The sequence below is a fragment of the Maylandia zebra genome, linkage group LG23, assembly GCF_041146795.1.
Source record: "Maylandia zebra isolate NMK-2024a linkage group LG23, Mzebra_GT3a, whole genome shotgun sequence".
Lineage (NCBI taxonomy): Eukaryota > Metazoa > Chordata > Actinopteri > Cichliformes > Cichlidae > Maylandia > Maylandia zebra.
Genome location: NC_135188.1, coordinates 8,993,193 through 9,006,434, shown reverse-complemented (window position 1 = coordinate 9,006,434; position 13,242 = coordinate 8,993,193). Strand labels below are relative to the sequence as shown.

General features: G+C 41.3%; 1 protein-coding gene across 1 annotated transcript in view; it reads right to left on the bottom strand.

Annotated features, from left to right (window-relative positions):
• Positions 1-13,242, bottom strand: part of scfd2 (sec1 family domain containing 2) — a 100,396-nt gene that overhangs the window by 73,714 nt on the left and 13,440 nt on the right. Inside the window, exon 4 of the mRNA XM_004557131.6 lies at positions 7,045-7,220. Within this exon, the coding sequence (XP_004557188.2) occupies positions 7,045-7,220 (176 nt within the window). The remainder of the gene's footprint in view (positions 1-7,044; positions 7,221-13,242) is intronic.

Here is a 13,242-nt window from a genome sequence, read left to right as displayed (position 1 = left end):
CAGAAGAAGAATGCCAGACACTTAAGTAGAGGCATTTAGGCAGTGGTACAGATTCAGTTATTCACCTTGAGTTTTATTAATGTCTCTGGCTTTTATTGATTATGTTTCATGTTGTTTTCTTTTCCTTTTATGATACTGAGGGTGCGATTGAGATGGTAATGTGTAATTTACCCATGTTTGTCCTGGGCCTTGATTTTTATCACGACCAAAGTGGGAAGATTGTGTTTGTTTAATGGCTCACAAGTCAGAGCATTCACCTTTACTGAACTTATGCACAAGCCTGCATGATTAAAGACAAGCTGAGAATGCAAGAACTAGCAGTGAGGTTTATCGTCCGATTGCTGATATGCTTTTTCCCATTAACTGACCAATAACAATAAATCTTCAATCTGATGAAACTCTTTCATCTACTTTTAGTTAAACAGTATCCAAAGAGGACAGTCAAAGGTCCTGGAATGTTCTTCTGTCTCTATTTCAAATAAGAGAAATTAACACAAAGACGTATGTCCTGTGGGCTCTGACCTTCCCTGGCCTGTGCTCAGCAGGTAGTGACAAATGACCTGATAGTAAATCTGTCCTGAGGTGGAGCTTTTCTACAGCGAACACAGAGCCTGTTTGTGACAACAGGAAGTTGAGACAATCTCACCAGAATAAGCACATTAAGGGATGCACACGCATGAATGGTTGCACGCACACATAGCTGTGCACACACGCACCTGCTTACAAGAACATCTGGATATAGTTTCAGATGCACAAAACCATGGGAAAAAAATGGAACACCAACAATGAGCAGTGACACGTAAAACTGAAGGCAGAGTCTGTGTGCCAGTCTCAGGAATATAAAGGTACGATGCGGTTCGTTGCTCGGATCCATCTGGGACAGTGGGTCATTGTTGGGCCTCTTGCAAACCCCCGCCATCTTCCCTAATGGTCAGCTTTTTCTACGGTCTTCCCTGTTAACAATCCAAGGATGAATGCTGTGTATTGTGGGATTTTTCCCAGTCTGTGGTGTCTTTTTGGAGCATGCTCAAATGAAGTCTGACGCCAGAAGGCCAAGTCAGCAGACCACACTAACCTGATTCACCACGGATGGAGAGTGTTAGTGGAAGCTTTATGAGCCCCCCCCCCCCTTACCTTCTGATCATGTTCCCTAGACCACCTCACCTAAACACTGCAAGATGACAGTGCACCTCAGCACAACAAATTTCGGGAATATCAAAAGTGTGCCTAAGTGGAGAGAGCAGTGTAAATGATCTTCAAGAAAGATCAACGATTTCAGCGCGATGAAAGTTTGGTCTGAGCAAGGGTGAGAAAAACGAGTTTCCTTTGGCCAACGCTGTGAAAAACATTCTGCAGAAACCTCAAAACACACACACTCGTGGGGGAAAAAACTCAAGGCCACATGAAAAATCCTCCTGACATGAAGGGCTTTGAGTCTGCAGTTTAACAGGCGCAGTAAACAATAGAAACCAGAACAAAAGATATCCGCAGATGTACATATGTGACAGTGCAACTCTGCCTCGATACAGAGCGAGGGGCGCTTTAAGTAGAAGAGAAAATGTTCAGTATATCAAAACCTTATGAGACCATCTTATTCCCCACCTTTAAATTTTAGAGCGCTGCAGCGTTGTAATTCTACAGCTATTAACATCAAAGCAATAAAATTTCAGTTCAGTGGGCTGAGATATAGATTTAGTAGAAAGACGTAGAGCACTTAAAACGCAGCACATGCAAATGACTATTGAGCTGTGAAGTGAATGCAGCAAGGCCTAATATGAAGCAACTTGATTGAGCCTTCCTGTGTTACTTGATTTTCCAGGGGAGGCACAAACTGAACACAATTATAGCCAGCAGGATGGCGAGGCGATTAAGGATAAGTAATGCAGAAAGCCGGGTGAGTCAAGCACCTATCTGTCTGAAAGAAGAGAGGTAATGATAACAGGAAGTGAGATGAGTTGATTTTGCCCTCTGGCCTACCAACCCATCACCTCTGCTAAAAAGCCCCCCCCTCTATAAACAGACCTCTCTCTGCCTATTAAACAGATAGTACATTAAGGCTGAGCTGTGCAGAACAATGTAAACACAGCCGTCTCAGGATACTGGTGCTGGAAAGGGGGGGGGGGGGGGGGGGGGTGTTGGCTTGACATGGGGGCTATTCCTGGGTCTTCCTGGGAGTGATCATCATTGCTCTTCCCCCTTACTATAATCCTTTCCAACTAAACACAGGAAGGAAGAGATAGGTAAATAACTTGATCTTCCGATAAACTAATTTCTTTCCCACTCTACATTTTTATAAAGCTTGTTATGCTTGAAAATACAGAGGCGTGGACTTTAGTGGAGTACAGGAGTTCACATGGGCCATGTGAGCTTATGCTGTAGTGAGCCATATGTTTGTGGAACGCATCACAGAGAAACAGTAATCCTGCTCAAGACATATTTAAAAGGAAGCCTGATGAAGTTATAGAAAACAATGGGTAAGGAAACAGGAGCTGAGAGACAAAGAGTCCACTTTGTAGAGAAACAGACAGGAGTTGATCCTGAACCTCCTGTGGTTTCTTCTGTGAGCAAATCTGCATTGCTCCAGGGCTAACAAACTCACAGAGAGGATAATACACGGGCTGGATGAGGGAGAATGTGGTACAGAAAGTGGATGGATGGGGAGACGGTCAGTCCAGGTCAGTACAGATGTGAGGCTGTTAAACAGTAGGGAACTAGAGGAGGTCAATGGTGGACATCTCAGGGCAGCACCCTGAAGTCATTCACACCCCTTTGTTACAATCTGGAGGAAAACAGAGAAAACAGCAGGGACACAGTGGTGACAGAACATAAGGGGGAATGTCTGGGATGTGGGGATAGTCTCCATACCCTGGGGAAAGGCCAATTACAGGCTTAAAGCCTCCTGCCTGTCTCTGGCATGCAGCTCAGATAAGATGAAAGTTACTTGGGACCAATATCAACATTTTTCCCCTCTGTCACCATAAGAAATGATGCAATCCAGATGTTGCATATATAACTGCATGAGCATACGTATTGTGGGTGCACTTTCTTACAGCTTTATATAAAAGGAGATGACATGGGTTTTTATTGTCAAACTACTAACATACTGCAGACCTGCAGGTTTGATTCTCTGCAGATCATTGTACATCCAAGAGTGTCAAGGGATAAAGGTTGAGGGTCACGAGTCTTTAGGGCAGAGCCCACTGACACTGTCCTGGGGGTTATTAATGGAGTGTTAGGGTCACCAGGCTCCACCCTGGCTATATAATAATTTATAACACAGACGTCACCAAATGCATAAACAAATAATAATAAAAAAAAAAACTATTCTGGACTTATCTTGATGAATTAACCATGCCTCATGGTGAACTGTAGGTTTTCAGTGTGCTTGCAGAATAATTTGTGGACGATTACGAAAGAGGGTCTCACAGGTTGGGCATTTTTAACTAAATTGTTTCTGTGGAAATATTGCACAAAAGCCCCATTTAAACAGATTTTAGGATAAGACTGATTCAACACTCTGTCAGCTCAAAAGACCCAACTAGGGAGCAGCTGCAATCAAAAAGTAGCCTTTTATGTAATTTTTCCTGAAATTTGCAGGTCAAACTCTCTGTTTAATCTTGATGACAGAAAATAATTACACTTCATCCTGGTGGTTAGCACTGTTGCCTCACAGCTAGAAGGTCCTGAGTTCAATTCCACCATCAGGCCGGGGTCTTTCTGTGTGGAGTTTGCATGTTCTCCCCGTGTTTGCGTGGGTTCTCCCCAGGTACTCCGGCTTCCTCCCACAGTCCAAAGACATGCAGTTAGTGGGGTTAGGTTAATTGGAAACACTAAATTGCCCATAGGTGTGAATGTGGGAGTGAATGTGAGTGCGACTGGTTGTCTCCTGTCTATGTGTTAGCCCTGTGACAGACTGGCGACCTTATGACAGCTGGGATAGGCTCCAGCGCCCCCCACGACCCTGAAAAAGGACAAGTGGAAGCGAATGGATGGATGGATTTTTTTCCAAATGATTTTGATAAAGAAAATGAAGGCTGACATCCCACTGAGGCACATACACTGACACTCACACCTGAGACTGAAGTCAGTATGGTGGGAATGGTGCAACTTGTGAGGGATATCTAGTATTAAGTCGGACCAATTCAGTTCATATTTGTAGTTGCTCAGATCCTGCCAACAAAAACCAACAGATACTTACATTTTCAATCTTATCTGAACTAATGAAATAATGGGGGTTATTTTTTTTTTTTCATATCCTGTACATAGAAGAGGTTTTACAATGTTATCTATCTGCCATAAAGTAATGTTAAGGGTACTGGTTTTGGATTCATAGCTCAGTTTTAGTCATATAAACACCATTTCAGACTACAACACAAACATGCAGCTAAAGCAGAGACAGCGATAAGAACCAGGCAACCAGTTTGAGTTACCCTTGGGAGATGGGGACATACAGCCGAGTGCAGCTTTCTGTCTGAGCAGCGCTGTGACCAGCAATAACTCTGAGTTTGAATGTTTGCAGAGGCATGCCCTGGTAATCCCAGCAGAGTAAAGCAACAGGCCGGGGTGAAAGAGGTTAGCTCCTCTCTATTGCACTGCTGTCATCACTTCCAAGTTCAGTGATGTGACAGACTAATCAACAGTAGGCTGGACAGCACGCTATATAGAGACACTACGTACCTAAAAATCGGTCTTTTAAAAAAATGAACTTGCAAAGTCTACTCTCCGTGGGAGGGATGTACAGTAGAAGTGTGCATGTTTAGTTTGGGAAGGCTGAGGTCCTGGCTGGGATGGTGATGGGAAGGTAAAGCAGTGAGTGTTCCTGGAAGTGGTGAAAGAGTGAGTCTGTTGAGTTTTGCCTTAGCTGCCCCACCCCTTCTAGCTTGCCTAGTACTACACATTCTGTGGACTGGAGAGCCTCCAAGCCTGTTCAATCTGAACCATTCAGATGAAACCCCAGTCTTATGTCAGACAGCCAGGGCCAAGAACAGTGAGGGAGGTATAAGAGCAGGCAGGGTGGCACTGCCAGCCAAGATGATATCTAGCTCACACACACGTAACAACTCTATTAAGGAGGTAATAAATCTGGTGGCAGTATAAATACTAAGTATCACACTAACCACATTTATTTCACAGTCCCACTAACATGCTGACCTCCAAAACCACATCTGTACCCTTTTCTGATTAACCTCCAAGCAGCAAGACCCTCACAAGTACTCAAGCATGACCGGACCAGAACACTATTCTACAGCAGCTCAGGTCACATAGTGGATATTACGCAGCATCTTACACGACGTGTGTTTTTGAACCTTTATTTCACCAGAAATTGATATATTTGAGATATTAGAATCTCTTTTGTGTGCTTCTGTGTTTGTAGCCAACTTTTGGGAAAGGCATGAACTAGGCTAGGCCTTGAACTCATTGGTCCTTTGCCTCAGTTCGGTCACTGCCCATCCAAAGCCCCAGTGAACCACAGAGGTGTTGGCCTGAATGAAGTCACACTGTCCACCAGCAATGGAGCGTCCAGCTCTGGTCGGTCATACCCACAGCAGCCCTCACACACTCAGGCAGAGCAAACACATCCAGACTGCCAGGCAGAGCTGAAAGGCATTTCATCCCGCCATTTTATAGAGTAATTAACTTCTCTCTGACCATGTTGAGCAGAGGGGGAAAAAACGGACTCATACGAAGATTAAATAAACAGAGGGGGCACAGAGGACACACAACTCATTTCCCTTAATTCCTCAATAAAACTCAAGCCAGTTTTGATTGCAAACAACCCTCAAATCGCGCTCAAGGCCTGCTTGTGAGATTTGATTCTTGAAGAATGCAATTTTGAACTTGGGGCAAGTGCCACGTATCCTACACTGTTATTAACATAGTCACCATCAGCTTAATGAGACACAGTCACTTTAATGAAGTTAGTTCTCATAAGATACAACTAAAACTAAAAAAAAGTGTGGTGAGAAATTATCCAGGTATAGCAGACAACCATGGGGCAGTGGATCAAAGTGGGTTCATGAAGTAAATGGATATTGGAACAGTAAGCCCTAAAGTCTTCTTCCTTTATTAAGTAAAACAGGGATGGCCCCAGCTGAGGATGAAGGTTTATGAGGTTGTTTTCAAATTCTAATTTGGCATGGGGCATGGCTAAGAGCTTGTTTTGTTTTTCCGTGCTTTAGTTTAATAAGTTCCTAAATACTGTCTTACTGCTTGCTTTACAGCTTCAGGAGTATAGAGCGACTCAATGAAAATACCAAGGTAAGAGAAGCAGGAAATGGCTTTGTATTAGTGAGCTCATAGCTTGGCGCCATTAAGATTGTGTGTTAGAAAGTACAGAACATGTACTAATCACTGCTGTGGAGGTGAATGAGTGATGACTGACTGTGCTCTCATTTTTGATTTATTCGTTATACTCCGCCTCCTTCCCCCGACTTATCCTGCGACCTTTAAAAGCTCAAAGACACATGTACATGTGCCTCCACCATAAAAGACCTCCTGTAGATTCAAAGGCTCTACACGAAATCATGGCAATCTAGCGTTTTCTCCGTGTTTACTTGAACGGAATGTTTTCCCTACAAGCAAAACTGACCTTGTTTATGACAGAGAGGAATCTGTTTTTTCCTGTTGCTGTCAGTTTAACACAACATTCTTGCCACCATCTTGCTAACCACAAACACACACCTACCTCCTGTGCACTGGTAATAACATATTTACTAACAGGAGCGATGTTAATTAAAAATGCTAGCGAATATGCAGTTTTCCAGTTTAGTTAAAACTATCAGTGTCGCTTTATTTCAAGTTATTATCTAACATCGATATGTGTTGTTGAAGTTATTTCAGTCACACTTCTCACACTCTAAAAGAAAACTACTTTCATCTGAAATAGGCTACTGTGTTGCAGTTGAAGAGCTCAAAAATGTGTCAATCTGTCATAGGTGGTATCGCATTTTTAAGATGTTCACATCTCATTTAAAAAGGAAAACATCAAGTTTTCATCGGCTCTAGCACATATGGATAATAAGGCCGTGTAAGATGAGCGCGCACCTGCAGCAGCAGCCTCTCGAAGGCCAGACAGGAATCCCAGCGAGGCAGGCTTGGGTGTCGGAGAGTCTGGGCCGTGGCCAGGCCCAGCTGAAGCACCCCACAGTGACTCTCTAGCGCCCCTCTACTGCTCCGGAACAGCTGGATGTAGGAGCACAGCTGTTCGGGGGTCACACGGCCTGAAAGGAGGGAAGATGATACAGTTATCATCTAGCGAGCAATTTGGAGCCGTAAGAAATTAATCAATCAAAATCTGGCAAAGATCGTTGTATACAGTGCAATCAGAAGGTTTACAGACGCCTTGACTTTTCCCACACGTTTTACAGCCTTAGGATGAAATTGTTCAAAATTAATTTCATCCAAACATAATAACGACAAAGTGAAAACAGAATTGTTGAAAGGTTTGCCAATTCATTAAAAAGAAAAATCTGAAATATTACATTGACATAAGTATTCAGAGCGCTTGCTGTATTTGGCTCAGGAGCCTCAGAACATGAAGTTATCAACTTTGATCGAATTCCCTCCTTCCTGATGTTTTAGGTGGAAGGAAGGAGACCTAAACCTGGTGGTTACTCACACTGAGCTACAAAGATTTGGGGTGAAGATGGGAGAAACTTTCGAAAGGGCAACTACCTTTGAAGCACTAAACTTTATGGCAGAGTGGACCCTCTACTCAGTAAAAGATGCGTCAAAGCTGGATTGTATTTTACAATAAAAAGGAATGAAAGGAATCCCACACTCTAAGCAACAAAACTTTGGAGCCCCGTGGTTATCGGTTTTTAGGGCGTAAAAACCCCCCAACATTCCACCATTTATAAAATCTCCTTGTCTTTATCATGAACCTCAAACTGAGACTTTGAATTCTAGCATTAGCCCACTTTCTTCTGGGTCACAACTACTATAAACCTTTCTGATGATGATTGATGATGATGACGATGACGACCATGAATTGGAGACACAATTTGTCATAAAATCATCCAAATCATTAAATACTGAGTCGAACTGAAGTTATGTCAACTAATTCCCATGAAAACATGAATGAAAACTTTAAGTTCTAGTTACTTTTTTTAAAAATTTAATTACTAAACGTTTTACTTTTATTTTAGTCAAAAGATACATACCAAATGTAACTGAAATACTGGAGTACTGATAAGCTTCAATTTTGAAATTCATCAACTTCTAAAAACTTAAGGCAGTTGGTTACCTTAATTTGTTTAAGTTCTGCTAACTTTTTTGGGTTTACAGTGTACAAACATATTCTATACATACAGCATTTTAAGAATTATATTAAGGGGAAATGATTAGACTATACAGTGGTCCCTCGCTATAACACGGTTCACCTTTCGCAGCCTCGCCGTTTCACTGATTTTTTTTTAGTGCAATTTTGTTTTGCGTGCTTTTGTGTGTGTGTGTTTTCATTGTGTTCTGTGTCCTGATCGGCTGTAGACCATTGTCAATCAATCAATCTCTTCTGTGCCATGTCTCCTGTCCAGTACAGAATGCGCTGGCCTTGTCAAATTTACATAAATCTTCGATTGCTAGCACTGTGACTCTGAAGTTGGTTTCATTCTATAATACTGGAGTTATTTTTCTACGAAGGTTTGAACTTTGAGAGTGTTTAAACAAGAGAGAAAAGTGTGAAAATGTTCATGCCTGTCTGAGAAAAGTGTATAAAGTGTGTAGTGAGAGGTTTTACAGCCTTAAAATATCTATAACAATTGTAAAAAATAATAATTTGCAGATTTCGCCTATTGCGGGTTATTTTTAGAACGTAACTCCCACACGATTAACGAGGGAACACTGCACACACATAGAAGGGAAGAGCCAAAAGCAGAAACAACAATAACCTTTTACCAAGCATAACAGCATTAAAAAAAAAAAAATCTAAAAAAAAAAATCATACACTTATCTTGGGGCAGAGGGGAATGACTGAGACTAAAGTAGAGCATAACTTTATCTTAACAGGCAAAAACTCCACAGGGTGAGAGAAAGCAAACTGCACGGCTTGCGTGAGTGTTGCCGTGTGACAGTCACAAAGGAATATTCTCTATATGTGCTTGTTCCTGCGTAGAGTTTCTGTGATTGTTGTTAGCCAGTGACTCATAAATGTTGCACTATGTAAGCATGTGTGTAGGTGCTTAAGCATGTCTACATATAGCTGAGGTGCAGCAACACTGACAAGAGGCACTGAACCCGTGTTGAGTATGACTAATAACTGTAAATCAGAAGTTTTCACTGATTATTTATAGAGGTAGCAGAAAGAGTCCAGACTCCTTTTACTGTTTAGGAACCTCTGAATCTCCCCTAACTTCTCCCATTTAAAGAGACAGGAAAAGCAGTGCAAAGGGTGTAAAGTCCAGGGGTGGTATGAAGCGCGGCTTAGAGGTATGAGAGGTTGTGTCAGGGGCTGGGATAGACAAAGGGCACACATTAACTTGCCATAAAGCCTACTTCTTTATGTTGATGTTCTGAACCAGCACCAGATGTGGGAGTATTTCCTGTTGGACTACATGGCCAGTGTTTTCTTTAGTGAGGCAAAACATATGACCAGAAGAGAAACAGACAGGCAGGATACAAACGAAACAGAAATCTAAAAAGACAGAACTAGAAATGCAAAAAGGCACATGTTAAACTGGACGACAAAATGTGTAGCTTTGTACTATTTTCAGGAGGGATACTTGGGAGAGCCACACAAAGCTGCTACCAAAGTTATATTCACAACAGCTAATCAGTAAACACGACAGGAACATATATTTCCATATGTATGTGTTGGGAAACACCTTCTGAAATGAACTGAAGGACTGAGTGCACTGGGTGGCATTTAAAGACAAAACAGAGCAAGCGCCTCCGAAGGCGAATCAAGTTTCTTGTTGAATTTAAAGTATTTTTAAAGAATAAGCTCCAGTCCAGACAGAATACTGAAAAGCTCTTTTGTGAGCATATCCAGCCATAAAAATCCTGGCAGTATAACTAAAGTTCACAAAGCTTCATGTGCCAACCATAATTCAGCACAGAACCAGGGAATAATTTCACCCAGAATGGTATCCTGTAGGCTAAAGGTAATCGGAATTTACAGCTACAGCAGACCAGATGAGAATGAGAAAACGTAAAACATCGGAAAGAAACACGGAGAAAGTACTTTAGCCAAGAAAGCCTCACAAAAGCCTCCACTCCATTACACAATCAAACAGTCCTGATTCAGCCTTAGCTCTTATCTGTGTCTCTAAACTTCCTTCAAAACAGTGCTATGATTCTTCAGGCATCCTGTTGCCAGATGCAAAATGAATCTGTTTTACGTTTTCTCATTGTCATCTGATCTGTCAGCTGAGCTCTCATTTTAACTACCATAGCTGCAGCAAAACAGAAGAACTGTTTTAAAACGAAATGTTTGCATCTGTAAATTTGAATGCATTTCAATCAGAATCAGAATCAGAATACTTTATTGATCCCTGGGGGAAATTATTTAAGAACCGTGCATTCCTTTCTGGTGGTGACAAGCGCCAAGTATAGAAATATTTCCATTCAGTCTTCAGTGCATTGGGTGTGCATGGAATAAGAAGCGATTCAAAATAAATATAAATAACATCAGTACTTCAGAATGTCAGTTTTGTTAAGAAGAACCCTACATACATATGAATCAGCAGTACTGCAGTTTCTGTAGCTTTTCCACACAAGATGGTAGGGAAACCTGAACCTTTTGGACATTGCAAGAATCTTCTGGGTGCATTTATTGCAAAGTCAGCCATAAAGCAAATCACATTTTTAATCTCTTGCTATAAACATCTGGATCTTCTGCGCATTTTAGCCTGATGTGCAGAAGTGGCGATTGAGACTTGGCTATGATCAAAGTCTTCAACAATGTAAGAAGGGGCAAGGGCCAACAATGATTTAGTCCGGTTACTGGAAGATGACTTGAGTTCTAGGTGCACAGGGTTACTCAGAGGGTAAGTGATGTCTGATGTCGGAGTGAAGCTGAGTGGTAGCCTGCCTCAGCAGCTGGACAGCCTCATAAGTAATTCTGTGTGGATGAGGACACAGGAAGGCTCAGAGATTTTTATTTATGCACTCCAAGAGGAGGAACATGTTGGAGCCTTTATCTGAGGATGTATGTTAGGGACCCTTTTAAGACTTTACTGTACATTAGAGCAGAGGCTACAAGTGGGCAGATACACAGTCGCAGCACTTAGTGTCTTCAGTGTCTCTCCAAAAAAAGCTTTTATCTCTGGCTTTTCTTTAGTTCAAACTTAAAGTAAATTTCAAACTGAATCTGTTGGGGTGGGAGACTTCATTCAAATTCAAGAGTGATGTTTGAAGTGCATCACTGGAAATTTTGATTGTATCGTTTCTGTGGTTAACACGACTAATAGGACAAATCTATGTTTACAAATGAAATGATTCTCATTCCTTAAACGTAAACTAGGATGCTTTGAAATTTTAAAAGATCTGAGTGTCACAATATGGCTCAAGGGCCATGACAAATAATGGGAAGAAATCACTTGAAACAAAATCTACCAATTTATTAACTTAATTAAGTAGAAAAGTATAGTACTCAATGAGGGGTCCTAATCAGTGTGTCAGTAGTTGGATGACTGAATGTTAATAAGTATGCATAGTGTTGTGCATTTTAAAAAACCTAAAATGACAAACCCAAAACCAACCATACAAATAACATGGTGCTGGATAAATGGAGAAAAGGGATGCAAGAGCTAATAAGCCAGCTTTTAAATGCTCCAGGTAGACTGGCCCTGGCTATCATGAAGCTGCAAGACAACACAGCAGGCTCTGGCTAAGGGACACAAGTTAAACAGTTTGTGTGGATGTGACTGGTAGTAACATAATGCAGACCTGCAAGAGCAGAAAAGAGATGATATACAGAAATTAGAGCGACATTTCCTAGGACGAGTCATTCACAAAGGTCAATGTGCAATCTTGTAATTTTGAAGAAAGAGATTTCTATCTATATTTTGGCTTGTATCTGCCATGGTCCACCTCTTCACAAAATTTCACAAATACATTCAATATAAAATTCAACAATTTTTCATAGAAACAGAAGCAAATACGACTAAAAAAAAAAAAAAGAAGCTACGATCAGGTCTTCATTTCATTTGCTTTAAAAGGTAACGTGCAATTTAAAAGGTTCCTTGTTCTGTGTGTTTAACTCATTTAAAATTCACTTCTTAAGGTAAATTTATGAATTATGCTACGTGAGCTGGTGACACTGTTGGGACAAATCGATCAAATCAATCATAAGCATCTACATTGGTATGGGAACCCTGGTATAAATGCAGAAAAGCAGAAAAATAGACACTGGAGAGAATCCCAAATTTGATTTAACACTTGGCAATTCACCTGCCAAGTGTTAAATAAATCCGACGAACATTTGTTAAACAGACAAAAAAAAAAAAAAAAAATTGCTCCTTTATGGTGACAGAGAATCCAATTCAACAAAAACAAAACAAGAAATGAATAGGCCCGCCTTAATTACTAGATAAAATATAACATTTTTCCTCTTACTCACATGTATACATGTGAGTATATAAATTTAGTTTTCAAAAGGGAGAAATTACACTGCTAAACATAAACACATCTTTGCTGTTACAAAAATGTATTTTTCCCCAAATCAACTGTCCGCTTGACTCACGCTCCTCTGTCGTTAAAAGGCCGGACTGTGCCACAGGAAGAAAGGTCCTGTCAACACATCCCATTTACCGCACGGTGTCCGTGCACGCAGCACATACACAGAGGGTATAAACTTGTGACGCACGCATATCCACGCATATATACAAACACAAGCAGATGGATGAGATGAACGCACGTTTATGGAAGATGAAACCGAAGCTGTCCAGCTAATTCCCTGCAAAGAGCAAAAACACCAAAGATAAACACTGGACTCTGCAAAACCACATACTGTACATATCCCTACACAGAGCTAGGGAATTTCATCATTCTATTGTGCTGTGAGAAACCTGACGGGTTATATCAGGCGCTGAGAAATTGATTATTTTCTGTTTCTCACAGGATGATCTTATCCTGCTGAGATGAAAAGAAGCCAAGTTGGGTCAGTCTGTATGTGAAAATTTAGGGCCTGGAATACAGCGATATCCTCTTTTCTCCTCTGATCTGCATAACCCCACCAGAGTGAGAACACTCTTGGGTGCAGGGGGAAAATTTTCCTCTCCTAGCGAGCGAGTGGGCACTGAG